We start from the raw sequence: 19,883 nt of genomic DNA on the forward strand, positions 1-19,883 counted from the left end.
TTACTAACTGTTTGTGGGCTCTGGCTAATCCACACAGCAGAACTCATCCTAGAAGATGACAGAGTAAATAAAGCAATGTCCCTAAATAACACGGTTCTTCCAACCTGTAAATTAGAGTTGCTGTGATAGCTGTTTTGCCATGGTGCAAACACAAGGAGTGACTTGTCAAAATGCAAATATATTAAGAGTGAAACAGAAATCAAATAAGCTTAGAAAGAACACTAAGAGAAGCTGACAATTAATTTTAAGTTGAAAGGTTAAACTGCTTGCTTTCAGCGACAGAGCTTCACTCATACCAGTAACTGGAAATAGCATTTGCCTTAAAGACAGGCTTACTGCATTCTCTGTATTACCATGCACAGAACATGCTGTTTTCTTACTAATTTGAGGGGCGTTTTTTTGTTTTCATTCAAATTAAATCTATATGGGTGAAGGGCCCATTAAAAAAAAAAAAAAGGCAAAGACTAGTTGGGTGAAACTTTACAGAAGCAGAACAAGGCACCAGCGTGTCCAGCTGCCCCGAATGCCGAGCTGTGAGCGTAGCTTTGAAAATCCTCTTCCAGATGCCATCTGACTGTCTCCATCACAATCACATTATTGCACAAATCAAGAACCAATACATATTTTTCACCATATGGGAATAAAAAAGTCCAAGGCCCTGTTTTAAATTATATGCTTGTGTTGCTCAGTGCAGCTTTGACAGAAATTTCACAGCAGCTCCAAATGGCACGACACTTCACATATGATGCAACAAATGCAGATAATTTGGTAACAGTGACCAGACTCTACACAATACAGAGTAAACAAACCTCTATTAAACACTCCCTACCATCCTTCTGATATATTGTGACCATGCTAAAACTTAGGACAGTGTTTACAACTGTATAAATCAAAGCCATTCTGATTTGGATGTAGTTGAAATCAAGCGCAAACACTCTCTTGTAAAGCTGTTTATGGTGTTACATGCAACCACCACCTATAGCCTAATGCAAAGGCGAAAAAGAGCCAGTGATGACAACTGTTAGCAGCCTAGAACAAGTGATATGATCTATGCAAGATTATTACTGAATGATTATAATGATTTTAATAGAAAGAAGCTAGAATTTAATACATTCCTTCAAAAAATCTTAATCTCTCCATTGGTACACTTGCCTTTCATAGGAGGCTCCCCAAATGCAAGTTTTCATAACCAGAATCCAATTTGACCAGCACTTGGGGCATTAAACCCAGATTAGATGGATTTAGATCTCTATCCTTACCAATCTGCGTTTCTTTTGATTACTATACTAATATACACCTCATAAATCAATTAAAATGTTTCTTATTCTATGTTCATCATTAAGAGAAGTCTGAGAATATAGATGAACCTTACAGTCTATCAAAAAGTTAAAAATACTAAGGTTTCATTGGAAAAGATTAGATATGACAATTGGTTCCTTTCAAATACATAAATTGAAGACTTTTTTTACACAGCAAACACATACATATAGATATACATATACATACACATATACCAACTCACATGTAATTTAAAATCTTTCAGGAGCCAAATGTGCATTTGCTAAATAGAATGGCATGCTGCAAAATTAAAAGGACTGCAATGACTACTCAGTCAAACTGGAACTAAAGGTCTTACCTAAAAATAACACCTGGATGAAAAATTTTTATACTCTGGCCAATACTTAGTTTACTTTTACATCCCCACTTTACTTTTACATCTTCACTTTAAAACTGACAGGGAATTGACAGTAAAGAAAAAGAGGCTGATTTTTCTCTCTTTAAGATCCATCGGTGCAAAATAGTCTTGCATGATTATTGGTTGAATAGTTTCCATTTCCCACTCCTACAAGGAATGACATAGAAGAAAACCCAGCAGGTCTTATTAGTCCTGGGTAGCCCAACCTCAGACTTAGCTACTATCAGGTTCCTCAGAAGAGCTGAAAAAAAAGCACCACCTTTTCAGAAATGCAGCCATTGAAATCACAATGCATTGAGTGAAGAAGGGAAAACTTTCTGCTGTCACATATTCTTTTCAGGGTCAAAAAATAGACAAGTGAGATTTTAAATAAGCAACTCATTCCAGGTAAGTACAGTCAAATCATTCCCTGGCTGACAGACTGCCATCACGTCCCACCGCTGCCAGCAGGGTCCACAGCTGTGACTCCAAAGGTGTCTCTGGGTTTGGAAAAACACAGTGTAGCAGACGAGGCAATAATAATTACTTCAATAATTAGATTCTGTCTTGCGCTGCATAGAGAGCCCAAGGCTTATCTGGAATTAGAAGAGGCACCCAGAGTGCCTTTACAGCCATCTATTTTAGCGAATGGAGCAGCCAAATATCCTCTTCTTGAAACAGTGAAAGAGCAATCACACCTTTTCCTGTCTCAATGAATTTAAAATGCACTGCAAATCAAGAAGGAAAAGAGAATGACAAGAGAAAAGCAGCAAAAGGCATGTAATAATGCTATCCACGACGGGGACATGTATTCAATACTGTCCTATTTTTCTGCTGCAGAAAGGATGCTCTACACCTAAAACAGGGAGGCAGACGTTTTTGCCCAGGTAAGCCATAAGGAGGGCTGAGAGAGGGGCCCAAGCCATGATTTGCACAGCTTGGGGAGGTGAAGCCAAGACACGGCCGGCTGGGGAGGACCGACACAAGACACAGGCGAAGGAGCCATCCTGCCCATTTCCACAGAGGCAGGAGAGCTGGCTTGGCAGGCAGGAGCTCTCACACCTGTTAAATTATTACAGGAGTGTTTCTTAGTGCTCTCTTAGCTCAGGCCCCAAGGACCATGCACAGTCCCTTCCCACTTGCTCTCTGATCAGAAACTTGAAGTCATTACTTGGGCCAAGGGATAGTGAAATGAAATTGTTACTAGGTTGAGTATACCAAGTGAAAAAGTTTTTACAGACTCCAAGATAATGTTCTCAAAAACACTGCACCATGTCTTGAAATCGTTTTACCATTAATAGATTTCCTGGAAGCTACTTGTCTGACCGAAACAGAGGAGCTGCATGGAAAAGAAGAAAGCAAGCAAATGACATTTTTGACTGCGTGATGATCCCTTCTTTCCCTGAAGCATCCTGAAATAAAAGACATAAATGCAGAGCACTTGAAGGCTTCAACAGCATCCAGTGCATGTGCTTTTAATTGTAACTGCACATTAACATCTGCCCTAAAATCTAGCCAGCAGGTTTTGGTGGACAAGAAAAGTACCCAGAGTAATTAGGAACTAAAGGAAGAGGCAGGCAGACTAATTAACTTTCCTCAATGCTTCCCATTTAGCACATCTTAGGGATTTAAAATTAAAGACGTATATAATTTGGGATGTTTTCAAGATTAAGATGTCTAAAACTTGCCAATTAGTTTTAGCTGCACAATGAAATCTGTTTCTTAGCTAGAAGTCAGAAGGGCTAAAATTTTTCAGGCCAAGAAAACAAGCTGCTGCAGCGGAGTGTCGAAGCCCTGACACGTTCATCCTGTGCTTCTCGCACTCCAGCACAGCGAGAGAGCGAGAGCTGGCCTGTCAGACCTGATCTCCTTCATGCTGCTGGAAGCTACAAGCTCCGGAGTAATGGCGGCTGGAGAGCTAGTAACAATTTTCAAGGCTGGCAGTGACATTTCTGTGCAAACAGCTTAGGAACCTGCCCAGCATGGGGAAAAAAAACACCCCAAGAATTAACTTGGGCTCTGCCAATACTAGGGATTTTAGCCATTAGAGGTCATCTATTTCTGCAGCTTTTTGCATACAGGCTGTGAACAGAGACGACAAAACAAGACTGTGCTATGGCTTGCTTGAAACGGGTATAGACTGTATAGGTACATACTGCAGCCTACAGGACTGCTGCCTGTTTCTCCAGGGGCTGCTATTAATGCAAGGACCCAAGTCAGTCTGCGAGATGCACCAGTTAAAGCCTGAGTGCTACAAACACCAGCAACTGCCCAGCATTGAGTATTTTTCTAAAGACTTATTTTGGTGACATCTGTACATGCTATGCGTACATGGCGCCTTAATTCTGCTCTGAAATACAAATGAAAAGACACTAATAACTCTTTTTTTAATTTCAAACCCATTCAGCTTATTTCAGAGTCTCTGCAATTTGGAAGCAAAGGGCTGCTGCTGCAACATCTCATCAGCTTGCAGATTTGGTTAGCGTTTTTAAAGCACAGAACAGAAATAATGTGCAAGGAGTCAATAACGATCACTGGTATCATTAATATTTCCTGCTTATCTCTGGCCTAAATCTGGAAGCCAACTAAAAGATGCTTTCACATTTGACAGTAGCTAGCCTGGAAAGCTGAAAGCCTAAGACTCCACACAGCACTACCCCAGCCACTGCATCTTCCCTCTCCCCTTTCACTTCCCATCTGCCTTACGCTGCCTTTCAGCTCAGGCCAAGTGCTGCAGCAGGAAGCCGCAGGCACCCAGCTGCAGGACGAGTGCCTCAGATTTATATTATACGGAAACAAAGGCTCAAAGGAAAGACTGCATCATAATTTACATCTAACACTTTAAATAACACGCAGAACATTCCTGCATCTAAAAGGTCACTGACGGTAAAGAGTACTGTGAGCCTGGCTACCTGGATTATTTAGCAATATTTAGACTATATGAAGACTAGCGCTACTTAGAACATAAAAACAGCTGGACTGGGAAAAAACCCAAAGGTTCAGCCAGCCTGCTACCCTGCCTCTGGTAGCAGCCAATGTTGTGAGAAAGAATGGGAGAAACAGAGTCTCTTCCTTCAGCATATGTGTCCAGCCATCAACAGTTTTACAGACCTTCTGAATAGGAACTTGCATTCATATCACTGTGTTGTACAGCCTTTGCTGGACCTTTCTCCCATGCAGCACCTTCCTTTTTAAATTTATGTTTGACCCTGGTCGCCAAAACACCTTGTGGTGCTGATTTCCTCCATTCAGTTACGTGTTGTCCAGAGAAGTGTGTCCTTTTGTCTTAAGTCTGTTCTCTGGTTAGTGTTGATGCTCTGATCCTCCAGGTATATTATAAAAGGTGTATCGTTACTCGCTATAATGTAATAGGGCACTGCCTATAATATAATATTATAGAGTATAACTATTCACCTTTTCTGTGCTGTTCATATACACTTCTCATGCACTTTTCATTTTTTTCCAGAGATGATGATAGTTTTGGTGGTGGCTTTCACCTAAAGACATGACTGGACAATCTGATAAAAGCTGGAACTAGCCTGGGTCGCGTCTGCATCAATTTCCAGAGAGTAGCTTGTAAAGTATAAGGACTGGTTTGCTTTGATTAAACTAATAATTTGTAACCCATATTATCTTGTTGCAGTAATACACGATGCAAAGAACTGCAGTTTCATGGAATCTTTAAGACAGGCAGACAACAAAAGGCAGAGCTGGGAAAAGCTGGGCTTTTCATTTTGCAGCAAATGACACAATTCTGCTTTTCTCTTTTCCCAACTCAAAGAAAATAAAAGGCACCCCAAACTTTTCTCACAAAGTGAAGTACAACAGTAAAACCAAATACTCCAATCATGCACATTTTCTTGACTTAATACATATGTGAAAAAAAACCCTTAAAAAAATAGTTTCTATAATTGTTCTAAATTTTAACTAAATGTTTATTCTTAGTTGAACTCACCATTCTGTTATTTTCTATTACAATTTCATCAAAATAGATCTTGTTTATGCAAATCAGCATTTCTCAATATCTTTCTTTCCTTAAAGGCTTAAAGAGCTAATCTACCTACAGCAACTACTTCTGCAATGCATTCTAATTATGAAGAAACCCCAAAACACACACCTAGGATCAATGCTTTTCATGCCAGTCACAAAAGCACTGGGATCTCCAGATGCTACCAGAATATAATATGATCCGGCACCTCAGTGTGTGTCCTCAGTATACATGATGGCTCCCTTTCAACTAACTTTCTGATGCCATTAAAACATGTATAAAAGCTCAAAGTTATGTTAATCACCGAGGACACCAGAAGAGACAAAGAAAATGATGTATATTATAAGGTTGGTCCAAACTGGATGAACAGTGTACTTAGGGAGTGAAAAATGGAAGGATGTGGGGCACCACAGGGGTCTGAGGCTATTTGATGTTTTCATTATAGACCAAAACGACGGAGTAGAGTCTTCCTACGCTAAGAGATGACACCAACCAGGGATGTACAGCAGGGACACTGAGGGCAAGATGAGAATTTGTTAAGCAATCTTCACAAACTGGAGACACTTAAAAAAACCCAGGATGTTGATCAGTAGGGGCAAGTATAAACTACTACACCAAGAAAGGAAAAAATCAACTTCACATAAAAGCCTGCTGCAAAAGGAAAGAAATAACCATGTCTCTGGGCTCATAAGGGAAAGAAAAGAGAGTTAATGCACTTAAATTGCAGCAGGAAAGACTTAGGTTAGGTACTAGAAAAACCTCCCTAAGCACTAAGAATAGCACTGGGACAGATCGGCTGGTCTATAAGGTTTCCATTATAGTAAGTCTTCACGAGCATCATAAACAAATGTGAAAGAAATGACACAGGCACTGGCAAGACCGTGTTGGAAAGGAGGATGTTTAGAGGCTCTCTAGAGACCTTGCCAGCTCTGTGGTTCTTTGACATCTCATCTGTTTGTACACATTTCTCATGAAATAGCTCCTTAACAGGCTACAGATCTTCTTTCTCTGGCACTTGACTGGACCCATGACTACAGCCAAGTTTGGCCTGCAAGGCAGAGGGAAATTCAGGATCACTATGCCAAGTGGACCTTGCATGCAGTATTAAACTAAACATCAAACTTCTGGAGTAACCTCATTGCATTTTATGGACAGCCTAGAAATAAGAACATTACATCAGAAAAATGCCCTGCTCCTAAATATTTCACATGAACTGCAATGCATGCATGTGTGGAAAATGCTGCTAAAAGTCCTACCTCTAGAAGTTTCCCATTTAGGGAATACAAGGAATAAAAAAATTTTGAAAATTACTTCTGTGACTTCACCAGTGCTATGTTTAGTTTTAGTTTCTCCACATCTGTCTGCTCAGAGACGGGCAACTGAGCATTGACGTTTCTCAGCCTGCTCCCAGCACCTTCCACTCTGCTCTGGTTGTTGCTGTGGGTTTGGATTCAGAGGGGGGTTGGAAGCAGGCAGGCAATCCAGACAATCCTTGTTTAGGTAAAACCACTTTACTTTAGGATTCTTCACAATAACCTCTACCTTCAGATAATTTTAGTTTTTCTGTCTTGTAGCTCTAATTTACTCTTGTAAATTGCTTCCAGTAGCTTCCAGCAGGTGAGATGTTTGTACAGTACACATCCCCGAGGGAACTGGGGATAGCTGTAAAAATGCCAATACTCTAAACTCTCATGTCTCTGCTCGTAGGGATGGAGAATCTACCCTTTGAGAAACCAAGCTGCTCAACTTCTTTCCCCTTCACAATGCCACATTAATGGTTTTCAACTGCTTCCAATTTTAAAATCCGTAAACATTTTCTAACACATGGATGATCCCAACCGACAACAGATGGATAATCAAGCCCACTGACAACAAACTTGCTCTCTTCTTAGAAGCAGACGAAGTTGTACATTTTTAGGAGTAATCCACAGTCCCTCAGGAGTCTGGAGACCAGAGTCCAAAAATCCCTGCTTTCAGCTATTTCTTTACTTCAGCTTTCTTTAAAAACAGCAGCAACTACAAAAATTCTGCTCTATATTAAACCTGAGGTCATTACTCGGATTTAATATAGTTAATAGAACTGAACTGTTTTAAAATCCAGTTTAGCCAGCTAAGCAACAGGAAAAGTGCCCATTTTCTTTGGTGGATTTCCAAGCCCTACATGGTGATTGAGACAGTGCTGTCACGGGCACTGCAAACAGCCAAGAGCTGTGGACAGACTGGTCCTGATGGATAATAATTCTTAATTAGGTTTTCTGGCTCTTTGGATGGAGAACTTGAATAAACTGCTGCTCGCGCTGAGGTGCATGCTTTGTCCTTGCAGACAGATTTGTTTATGTGTCCCTAAAATACATTTGTAGGAAGCTCTTTCCACATACACCGCTATTTTCTTTACATGCGTCCGTAACATCTGATCAGCTAAAGCTGCTCTTGTGTTAAATAAATGCAAGGTCTGATGATTCCAGCAGAAGACGGATCAGCTTAATTAGGAAGATATTGAAGACTCCTTCCTCTTTATTGCACCTTACAGACAAAAAGTAGCTCCTCAGCACCCCTCACGTAACTGCTATCATTAGGGAAACTGAGGAAGCATAAAATTGTTTGGTGATGATGGCAGCTCATGTTGGAGCCAGAACAGTAACCCCGTACCTTCTCGCTTGCATTCCTATGCCCCCCACGATCCTTTCTTGAGGATGTACCACTACAAAATACAAATGTATATTCTGTTTCTTTCACACACAGTGTTTTTCTGGCTGAATTGGCTGGAATCATTACATGAAAACACACATAGTCTCATTGGAAAGAGAGGTATCTGGGGAAGCAAAAAGGTGCTCAATAAATTCTGCTCTTCAGAAATTCAGTAGCATTGTGGACCAAATCTGTAGAATCAGTTTTGAAGACAAACAGTTAAAAGGGTTCCCATTCTGAAGTTTATAAATGTTAATGATTTCCTGGAGAGAGTGCCACTGAAATAATTTTGGACTTGCTCCTTTGAGGAAGATGTCTCTATAAATGATTTCTGAGCTTTGTATTTGTTCAGCTTGCTCTACTATCAAAAGCATTCTTCAGAAGCCTCAGACATTTACACATAAAATGTCACCTGCAAATGCAAGCATGATGAGTTTGCTGCTTAAGGAAGGGACGAGTTTTCTGAGTAATATCTGAAGCTCTTTCACTAAAAAGCTTTCTGATCCTGGATCAAAAACATACTTGGTTCAAACCTCCAATGTGCCCTGCACAGTCAGTCAAGATGTTTTTACAGCCTCCGTTCCATGGAAAACTTTTAGATTCCTTGGGAAAAAATGCCGTGGAAGTGCTATATTGTTCACTATATTAGCTATAATGAGTAACGAAAGAATAGTAAGATAGTAATCGCTGTGGTTTAAACTTCAAAGGAACTCTCAGGTCTCTGCCTGGCAGCAGAGTTGGGAAGAAGGGGGAACAGGTACTACTCATGGTATAGGAAGATGAAATTAGGGATTGTTTAAATAAATGGGGCAAATACAAATTAATGGTACTGGATGAGCTGCATGAGGGAGCTGGCCAATGCCACTGAGAGGTTGCTTTCTATCATCTCAGGAAAGTTGTGGCAATCAGGGGAAGGCCCAATGACTGAAAAAAGGCAAATGTTATGCCCTTTGTAAAATAAAAAGCAGCAGGATCCGGAGAGCTATAAGCCAAACAAACTAACCTCAGTCCCCAGGAAAATTATGGACTGGAGGGGTGGAATAAACGTGGGTGGAAAACTGACCAGACTGCTGGGCTCAAAGGGTAGTCATGAACAGTTTGAGGTCTAACTGGTGGCTGGTTATGAGTGGTGTGACCCTCAGGGGTCAATGCCAGGCCAGTACCCTTTGCATCTTCAGCAATTACACAGAGGACAGGGATGGACCTCATCTTCATTAAATTTGTGGAAGGGGCAGTTGTGTATGCTGGAAGGCAGAGCTGCTGTTCAGAGAGCTCAAAATCCAGGAGTAGCCTGACAAGGACCTCAGAAAATTGAGCAAAGACAAAACCAAAGTCCTGTACTGGAACAGGACAACCCACTGCAGCAGTATGGGCTGGGGGAGCACTAGCAGGGTAGCAGCTCTGCAGAACAGGACCTGCAGGTCCTCCTGGACAAGTGGCATCAGTGAGACCTCGTGGCAGTGAAGGTAATGTATGGGGCTACATTAGCAGCAGGGTAGCCACCAGGTCCAGGGAAGTGATTTTTTCTAAATATTGCATCTTCTTTTGGGCCTCCAGCACAAGAAATGTGTGATCAAAGTGGACAGAGTGGACTCACACTAACATAATCACCCTGGCTGGATGATCAGCTTGTTCTCATCATGCTTTATCATTCCAACAGCAATTACATCAGCTGTGTTTTGCTGTAATTTTAAACTTGATTCCAAACCACCAATGGAAACTCTGAATAGTTGAGGATGTACCAAGCCCTTAAGAATCCTATTAGAAACACTCATCATATGACTTCATATAGGAAACTACTTGGAGAGCTGCAAGCCAGATCTTAATCCATTTAACCTGTGTCCCTCCCATCAAGAGCAGCTTACGCATGGTCTTCCTGGAATGCTACTGAATGGTTTATTTTTTATTCTGTTTTTAATATTGATGCCATTACAGTTTGTTTTCCAGGAATGAAATCCATGAATCCAGAGATATTTCTGCTGTTGTTCCTAACAGCCATTCTGGATCATTACACATTTGGTGATAAATATCCCAACATTTCCACACTATGAATGTGTCTTATTTTTCATACAGTCAAATTCCAAAAAGGTTAAAAAAAAAAAAAAGTGGAATCACATTTAACTTTCACACTTTTCCATTGGCAAACACTTTCCACCTCCAACTTCCTTACAGAACACAAATTAACCCCCCTTTTTTTTTTGTATTTACTTCATTATTTACATGAGCTTCAGTGAAGTCAGGGACAGTTCTAGGAATAGGGCTTAACTAACTTGTACTTCCAAACTGCTTATTTAACATGTTAACACTAAGCTCTGTGTGTTAATGTAGGACACTTGTTTTTTTAGGATCAACAAATGGCAAATGCTTCCATATGAAAAGAATATTCCCACCCACAGAAACAGAATTCAGCTTTCCTACGCAGAAAACAATAGAGAATTAATATGCCTCTCAGAGGCACAGCCAGAATAAAAACAACCACACCCCAAATACAAATGAGATTCTCAGTTACCTATTTTCAGTGTTTCTATTCTGAGACAGAGCATATTCTCCTACTAGCAAGGTGAGTGGCAGGAGCAAATTTATTGACCATCTTTGAAACGTTTAGAAATTTTGTGTGCTTACAGAAGGAACCTATTTAATAACAGGGTCTTTTACACCAATCCACCTCATGTAATTTTTTGAAGATTAAGCATCTAAAAGTAAGGAAAAAATTCAACCTGACTAATATTCACAGAAGGAACAGTGACAAAGTATCTTTAAGAGAAAGAAGTCCACTAGCCAAAAAGTGAAAGAACTATTAGAATTTACGATTTTATTTGAAACACCTTAATTTAAGTTCTTATTACTAGATTAATGAGCTCATTTAGTATCTGTACAGTGTTGAATGCACTGGAACAATTTTACTTCTTCTAGGATTCTAAAAGCCAATTAGAATGTCAGTGTTTCAAACTACATTATTGTAATATTCATATAAGATTATTTTAAAGCTGCCTTGCCTCAGTTTTTTAAAAGATAAATTTAAGTGCTATGTAATATCAGCTTAACCCATCTGCTCTAATTCTTAGCTTGTGACCACCAAGAAAACTTTGTCAAATAAAACGCATCACAGATACTGAAGAAAAGAGAATAACTAGAAATAAAATAAGAAATTCAAGCTGTTCAGCAATGTATGATAGAGTTTTGCAAATATTTTTCGTTTCACAGTGCAAATTTCCTCTGGGATTGGCAAGTTAACAATAGTTCTATTTTTTTAATTGTAATTAGGATTATCTAAATGTTGTGCAAATCAAAGACAAGAGCTTTTGATGTTCAAAAAGCTAGTCTGTTTGAAACAGGTGAGGATTAAATGGGGAAGAAGGCATTTCATTATGGAAAATGGTTGTAAGATTTACTGGCAGATTCACATATTTTTTAAGGCCAGCAAGACCCATTACCATCTGATCACACCTTCTGCATAACACATGGCAAAGAACCTCACCTTGTAACTACTGCATCAAGCCCATTCTTCCTGCTTGAATTTACCCTTTACTTTTTGAAGGACACCCAAGTCTTCTTTTACACTTTCAAAATGATGGAGAATTCACCAAGTCTGCAAGGGGCTTCTGTAGCTTGCTAACCTTACTGGAGGAAGGTGTTTGCTTCCTTCCACTTGGAATTTGTTTACACTCAGACAGACTGAAATGCTAATGGACTATTTTTTAAAATAAGGGAAAAAGGTGTTGTAATTAGAAAAATCGTTTCCCAGCCTAATATGTATGCTGTAGTTGAGTCATCACTTAACATAGTTTTGCATAAATGGAGAGAGATTTAATGTTTTCTGTTTCTCACTGTAAGGTACGATTTCTAGACTTTCAAGTCTTCCTGCAGTTCTTTTGTGATCTTGCTCTCACTAAAATGTCACTAATATTGAGTGAAGTAAAACCACTTAGTATTACCTGCTACTAATTGCAGCATTCACCCTGGATTGTGTCAACCTTTCTCTTCTTAGTATTTTTATCAGTCTCTAATAAATTACTCTTAAAACATATTACTGAACAGTGGGAATTGATAGTTAAGGTAGACTTCAGCAAGTTCATTCAGAATTAGTCTTCATTTTTGTCAAAATAAGTGTGAATGAGCAGTTTTCAAGTATTTGCTACAATCATGAATTATTTTGCCCCAAAGATGACACATTATTTTTGACTTGACAGGACCGCCTTGCGTCCTTACATTAGAAATGTACATGCTCTAGTGAGAAATATATGACAGAAGCCCTCTTAAAAGTACCAGTAAAATTTGCATTCAGGCACTGTGCCTAATCACCCAACTCCATCCCTCTCCTCAACGGTGCTACCCCAGCTGAGTATTTGCATGCTCTGTGTCAAGTCTATATGAAACAAACAAACTTGCCATTCTGATGCTTCCTGTTAATTATTAGAAGTAGTCCCATACTCCAATATGCCAAAACAAGATTCTAGCCCAAGCAGAACACAAGTGGAAAGAATTGTATGTAAAGTACAGTCAAGGTTGTCTGGTAGTCAAATAATTAGAATAATAACAACTAATAAGAAAACATACCATAATTTACAGACTAGTCCTTTCATTAAATGATTAGTCTCAAAGACTTTATTAACTTTATTAAAAGTGGAAAAGGTCATATGAAAGGCTAATATAACTGAGGTATTATGTTAAACTATGAGCCTTTTAAGGTATCCACCTTCATAAAAAGTTGCAGCATATTAAATTTATTTAATTACTCTAGAGTAATTTCTAATTTCAAAAGCCCATTTTTATGGAACAATGATAAATTAGAGCATAGATGAATTATTTTACAGATTAATACACACAGTTCTTTCTGCAATCAAGATTTTAAATGGTTCTAATAGCTGTAGCACTTATAGTAGGTTCTTTAAGTGCCAAGCAATTATAATTGTTCTCTTAGCATACTGGTTTAATTTAATACCTCCCAAGTTGCAGAAAATTTGACTTCTGCAGTGGAACACACTCATTCACCATATTTCCTTTCACAATGATAAAACAAGATATTTAAAAGGAAACAAATGACCTGGAAAAAGCAATACAATGTTGCTAATTATCACACAACAGTGCTGATATATCTCAGACTTATTGAGATCAAGATTCAGGCAAGATATAGGTGTAGACCATAAGCACCTTACCCCTCATTTCCAAGCAAAAATAAACCAGGCCCATAGTGGCTGGTGTTGGTGCTGTGCTTCAACACATGCCCAGAGCAGCGGGAACTCAGCAAGTACAAAAATGTAGCAACTGCGGAGTAACTAAAATTATCTCAGTACTTGTAATACTACGTGTAAAGCTAGTTTTGTGAGTAGTGTTTAGGAGCTTTGTCCAACTTTGCTCCAACTATGAGCAAGCAGGAGACATTTCACTTGCGTTAGTCACTCAGTCAAATAACTGGAGCTCTCCATGTGATACCCTATGCTAAACATGTCAGATCACGAGTCACACAAATGCTACATATTAAAGGGAGGAAGTTAAGTTTAATGTCTATTTTTAAGGAAACCTTTTTCTCTTTCCCTCATCTTATAGGAAGGTCTTTGTCAAGTGAAACGTCCCTTACCTGTGCATGACCAAGCCAGAGGCTTTTCAGCATTGTCCTATGAAGTCCTAGACTTCTGAATCTGATTTTTCCTCTTTTGCCTTACAGTTTTTATTCTTTTGGCAATAAAAAGAAGCTGAGAAACTGGATCCAAAGAGTCTGCCCAAGTCTGCAGAGAGTAGGAAGCAGGTATGCCGAAGGGCAATGCTTCATGCATCACAGGGGAGTACCACTTCCAAACAGTGATACAGCCTAGACTGAACAGAGTTTACCTACTTATAATTTGGGAAATAGAGAGTTTACCCAATTCTTCATGCCCAGCTGACAACCTCAAGTCAGGGAGTTTTCCCATTACACTACTTTCTGAAACACACCGCTGGCTGACACCGAGCAGAAGAGCAGATTTGGCTCAAGCACGCCAGCAGGCTCTCACTGGAGTTTGGTGCTACAAGGGATGAAGGGGACGCGGGGACAGGTGGGCAGCATGCTCCAGAAAAGGGTGGAACTGAAGGATTTGACCTCTTATGTAATAAGAAAGGAAACCGTGCATGTCAAAGTCCTGTGTCTAAGGGCCAAAATACATCTTATTTTAGATGAAGGTAATAAAGAAGCACTATGAAAATATAAAAATGAGATAAATTATATATGATAGTATTTGTTTGCCACCTCCAAGAAAATGACTAATAGATTGGGTTAGCAATGAATTTTTGATTTCTGAATAAACACTAAAGTTAGGTGAACTACTGGTTTATTCGCTTCTGGAAAAATAATTCCTCTTCTTGTGTAATGTAACAAAGAAGAAAGACACTGTCACTGCGGAGACAGAGAGGCAGGAACAACCATCAAGGTTCAGAGTGACACTGTAAAAAGGAGTTTCACATTTAGGTCACTGGTTGAATTTTAAACAGAGGAGTTGCCACACGCCTTTTGGGAGTTATTTGATGTCCTGGGTCAGCTCAATCTCAAATACAGCTCAGTTCCTAACAGACAAGTGCACTGCAGCAACAGATAACCTCCCTGGCAGAAAGGAGCCAGCAGAAAGGAGCATCCTTGAACCAGCTCTCCTGGAAATACTGTGTCACAACAGCCTTCCCTCTGCAAAAATAGGAGAGAACCCCTTTTCCTCTCCCCTAACACCTAAAGCTGAACTGATGTTCACTAGATACCATCATACAAATAGAATCACTTCATTCCCCTTTCTCAGTTTCTGAAGGTTTGCAGGGAAGGCTGACTCAGCCCTGGTGCTTAGGACCTCAGGAACTGGTCTAAATCATGTTCGAAGCATCCGTGTGATCATCAGATACCTTGCTTTTTCAACAAAAATATCTGAGCACTGGTCTAGCAGGGCTTGCTTTATGGTTTTTTAACCCTTTCAGACACTGAAGAAGCCTGTTGTGAAAAAGCATGCAAAGAAACCAAACAAATAAACCCAACCAATCCATCTCCCCACCTATATTTGCACATTCTGGCCAAACTTGATTAGGACTCATGTTGCAAAGGAACAGCTTTATGTATCACAGTTTAGATGTATCCCTAACTAAAAACAAATACATAACTGAAGTCTTAAAAAGAAAGCTGAGAAAGATAATTGCATAATTAATAAAGGAGCAGTCTCAGGACCAATGGTCACCTCAAACTGTAAAACCACAGCATAAAATACGACACCACAAAACCCCCATTTCATTTGATTTATACTTCATGAAAAAGCAAAACAAACGTTACACAAATATTTTCAGTAGCTGAAAACTGGCTATCAGTAGAAAAACACAGCTACAGACATTCCTCATCGCTGGGCTGAACTGTTCTCAAAATAATCCAATGTAAAGGCCACTGACAGAAATATTTCTAATACTCCACAGTCACAAAGCATTAAACTGCTGTGTTACGTGCAGATCACCTTGCTTGTGCTTTAGAGGTATTAGTTAAGCTTCAGTCTATGGTTTGCAAAGCACTCAGAACTTTCCTGGCCTCTCTCATCCTAAAATCTCAGAATAGTCACCGCTGTTTTCTTGCAAATATGTTTAAGTAACATTACAAATAACATTTCATTGCATGCCCATTAAAAATAAACATGCTGGAAATAGCAGAGTATAAGGAGCCAGAGTCACTTCGCCTGTCTCAGCAGCAGCTACGAACAGCTCTGAAAAACACACATACTGTTGCCCTCTGTGGACCTTTCAGACCAAAAGGAGCAGGAGGAGCAGAATTTTAATAGCATCTAAAAAGGCGAATCTCAGGAACACCGAAAAGGAGAAAAATTCTAGAGAAATTATGTCAGAAACAATCCTTATTGTTCAAGAAGTACACCATAATTTCTCTCACTGTTGCAGAAACAAAGCCACCAAGTGTATTTTCAAGAAAATATTTAAATAAAATTGATGAACTGTCAACACTTGACTGCTTGTTTAAATTGGACAAAATTATAAAAGCTGTTACAGTGTGTTCAATTTGTTCCAATGTTATTATATACCATAAGGGCTCATTCGAGCAGTGAGAATACTGCAGACAAGGCGTGAAGATTACAAGATGTCTTAGCCTTCTCCCTGGTACAGTATGAAATACAATCTAAAGCAGCCGAAATTCTTTTAGTGGAGCTAATTCCTTCCCACTGGGGCTCGATGGGGAAGAAAAGAATCACTGTTCCTTTGCTGCAAGAACACTTTGTTATTTGCTTAACAGGAAGTTAAATGAATCAAAGCTTCAGATAGCAAAAAAAATCCATCATCAATTAATGTGCCAAATTTTTAATAGGAAAGCAAATCAGATTTATTTAAAAACTGAGGTCTCGATTCTGGTGTATTTATGTTTTCCCAAGGTTGAGCTTATAGTTTATGATATTTTTCATAATTTATGCTTTCTGAGGAGTACAGATGACCATGGGAGAGGGCTCCCTTTTCTGCCCTGCTCCTGCTGAGTGTACGTTACACATGTAGCCCAGGTGACTAATGAAGAGGACCATGGCAAGCTGTAGCTGTTCATGCTCCAGGTGCACCTCAGCTGATGAAAAGTCATGTACAAGAGCTCAACATACACTGTCATCACAAGCACCACCCACAATTATCAACTGAAAACAAGGCATTTGAATGCTAAATTCTTCTCTCTCTTTCCATAATCTGTCGCCCTCAGACGGGAAGCACAATGGAAGTCCCCAATGACTGACTGTAATGTCCTCCACGTTCTGGCCCCAACACCCTACCTAGGAAATCATTCCGATACACCTGCATTTTCTAAACACAGGCTGTATGGTAAGTTCTCATATTCCAACTACAGCATAGACATGTCAGTCTGAAATTCTGGACCAGACGTCTTTGCACAGGCGCTTACAGGTTGTGGAGGATGATGCATGGCTACAGCCTCTCAGCAGTACTTACAGTCTCTCAGCTCAACTCAGCACATGGTCCTAACGCTCATGTAAGGTGCAGAGGCATCTCACAGAGGCTTACAGAGCCTAAGAACCTGAGTGCACACCAGTGTCACAGCTGTATGGCACTGCACTGAACAGCTTGCACCTCACCTGGAAAGCAGCACACCAGCTGAAGATGAATCCCTAGCTGTTTAACAACATCCCTTCACCCATACTTCTTGCCCAGCATAGATATTTTCCTTTGAAAATTAAGATATCCATACATTTTTCGAGGCAGTCAACTTTATGGTATCTTTGTACACCCCAGGTGAGTGAGAAGCAAAGGGTTCTGACCATAAATAAGAAGCATATATCCCATCACCCACTGCGTCTTCCACAAGATCAGGTGAAAAACAAGGCAGTTAATCAACTATTAAGAGACTCTAAGCATATTGTAGCTGCTAATAAAACTAGCATGAGAAAAGTGCCAGCCTACTTCAGTCATAAAACACTGGAAAAAAAGAACGTTAAAATTTTAAAACTGATCATAATTTTTTAAATATCAGTGTTATGAAACTTTTTTCTTTCTACTATTATTCAAGTGTGGAAACTAAAATGGAAATTCACTAAGGCTTCACCCAGGCTGGCCTCTAACTGGGACTCTTGTGCTCTGCAAGACCCTGTGCTAGTGTGGGGTCTCCGGCACAGGGGGGCTGCCAGTGGTGGATCTCTCTCACAGCTTGCAAGCCTCTTTGCCAACAAGCTGCTCCTCACTGGGAGCCAGATACAATACTCCAAGCAAACCCCTAAATCAGTTCAAACATCGCAGGATTTTACCCCTTTAGCACGCCTTAACACCCCATAACCTTTTAAATGTCATGTCTCAAAAACATTGTTTCTTCAGCATATAAAACAGGGATAAAAAGCCCTGTATTTCAAAGTCAAAATGATAATAACAATAAAAAAATTATTTGTTCTGCATTGGAGAATTCCCCTCTGCCTTAGTTTACTATTTATAAACCACCAGTCTGGGATTAATTATTACAAATCTTTAAAGCCAAAAAGAAGATTTTAGGCATGTTATGCTACATATAATCTATATAATTATTAAACTGCAGCTCAAATGCACTTTATGTCCTATTTCTGTTGGTTACCTTTTAACATTTCCTCATTTTACCTACGGTAAATTTTACTCCTTGAGAGCAAGCATTTCTTACTATTTTCAGAACACCAGACCACCCATCTGATGTGCCACTGCACAGGAGGAGCGGTGTCACCTGTAAAGAACACTCACCGGGTACCCCGTCTCTTATCCAGTAATCGATGTCCGTTCCATCTGCGCCATCGTAAACTTCTGTAACATTGATGGGCTGCAGCAGAGTCATGATCTCTTTCACGATGTCCCGAGCTTTAGCATTGCCAGTAAAACCCAGTCCAGATGGCTTGAAGGTGCCCTCATCAGACTCCATGACGATATCGAAGTTGGAGATATTTTCCTAAACATGTAAGGAAAGAAGATACTGTTTTGTGATTGCTATTTTAACTGGCACCATATACTAGATTCTGCACGTCAGTGTGAGCATACCATAACAAATTTGTTTAAGAAGCAGAGCAATGTTTCCTGTGATCATGTATATTAATTTATAAGCATAAATGAAGGGACCTAATCTTTCTGTATGAAAACGCTGAAACAGTTCAAGTTCAGTTCTGAGGCATCAATATTCTGTAGGAGCCACAACATGACTGGCCTGCTGATCCCAAATACTTGCTTTAAGACTTCTGAAGTGCCACCTAGAAAGGTAAGCCATTACCACCGTATTTCAGTTTTCACTTGCAGCTCTCACTTTCTTCTCAGACCTGAAACTCGGAAATTCTGCTGCAGGGGGGAGGGTACGCAGTCTGGTTGGCTTTACAATTAGATGCATTCAAAGCTTGCTTAGACTGTGAAGAACATCCCATTTAAAAAAACCAGCTGCTGCCTCTTCAGAAACACATTATTTTCAATATGCCATGTAGTCAACTCTGACTTCAGTTGGAGGACTGAATTGCCAAGGTTCCTCCTGACCTGAAGGAATAATGTCTGGTTTAAGGGAAGTTTGTGCTTCTGAGGTAAGTCCTTACAGGAAATATGAAATTTTAAGATTTTGTATATAAACAGCATAATAACATTTGCTGGTAGTGTGCACTTGGGAGATTCTTTTTAGCTAAAAGAACAAAAATTAGCATCCAGAGCCATTTATTTGTTTCCCATACATTCAGAATGTTCAGTCACAAAGGTTTAATTGGAATAAAGTACTTAGGGACTTTATGTGAAAAAAGGTCTCGCTCTTTTTGAGAGGCATGTAACTTTTTTTGCAAAATAAAAACAGTTTATGGCCAGGTCAGGCAGAAAAAAAGCTATACTTCAGACTATCTTGAATGTGACTAAGAGAACTTACCTGAGGTTTTACTCCTATGCCCGGATCTCATTCCATAATTTTATGGCTGTCATGGGTTATTACAAGAAAATCATTACAGGAGATATGTGATAGTGGTACGTAACAGATCCATGTCATTAACAGCTTACATAAGCCTACAATTCAGTAAAGAATTCTTTCACATTTTTCTGGATATAAAACCAAATATGAACCAC

At 39.6% G+C, this 19,883-nt stretch overlaps 1 protein-coding gene across 5 annotated transcripts in view; it reads right to left on the reverse strand.

Moving 5' to 3' along the window:
* The window catches only part of CPQ (carboxypeptidase Q), a 166,469-nt gene that overhangs the window by 12,081 nt on the left and 134,505 nt on the right, over positions 1-19,883 (reverse strand). For all 5 annotated transcript variants that reach the window (XM_072851188.1, XM_072851192.1, XM_072851190.1 and 2 more), the window contains one exon: positions 18,546-18,747. In XM_072851188.1, the coding sequence (XP_072707289.1) occupies positions 18,546-18,747 (202 nt within the window). The remainder of the gene's footprint in view (positions 1-18,545; positions 18,748-19,883) is intronic.

Source organism: Ciconia boyciana, chromosome 2, assembly GCF_034638445.1.
Source record: "Ciconia boyciana chromosome 2, ASM3463844v1, whole genome shotgun sequence".
Lineage (NCBI taxonomy): Eukaryota > Metazoa > Chordata > Aves > Ciconiiformes > Ciconiidae > Ciconia > Ciconia boyciana.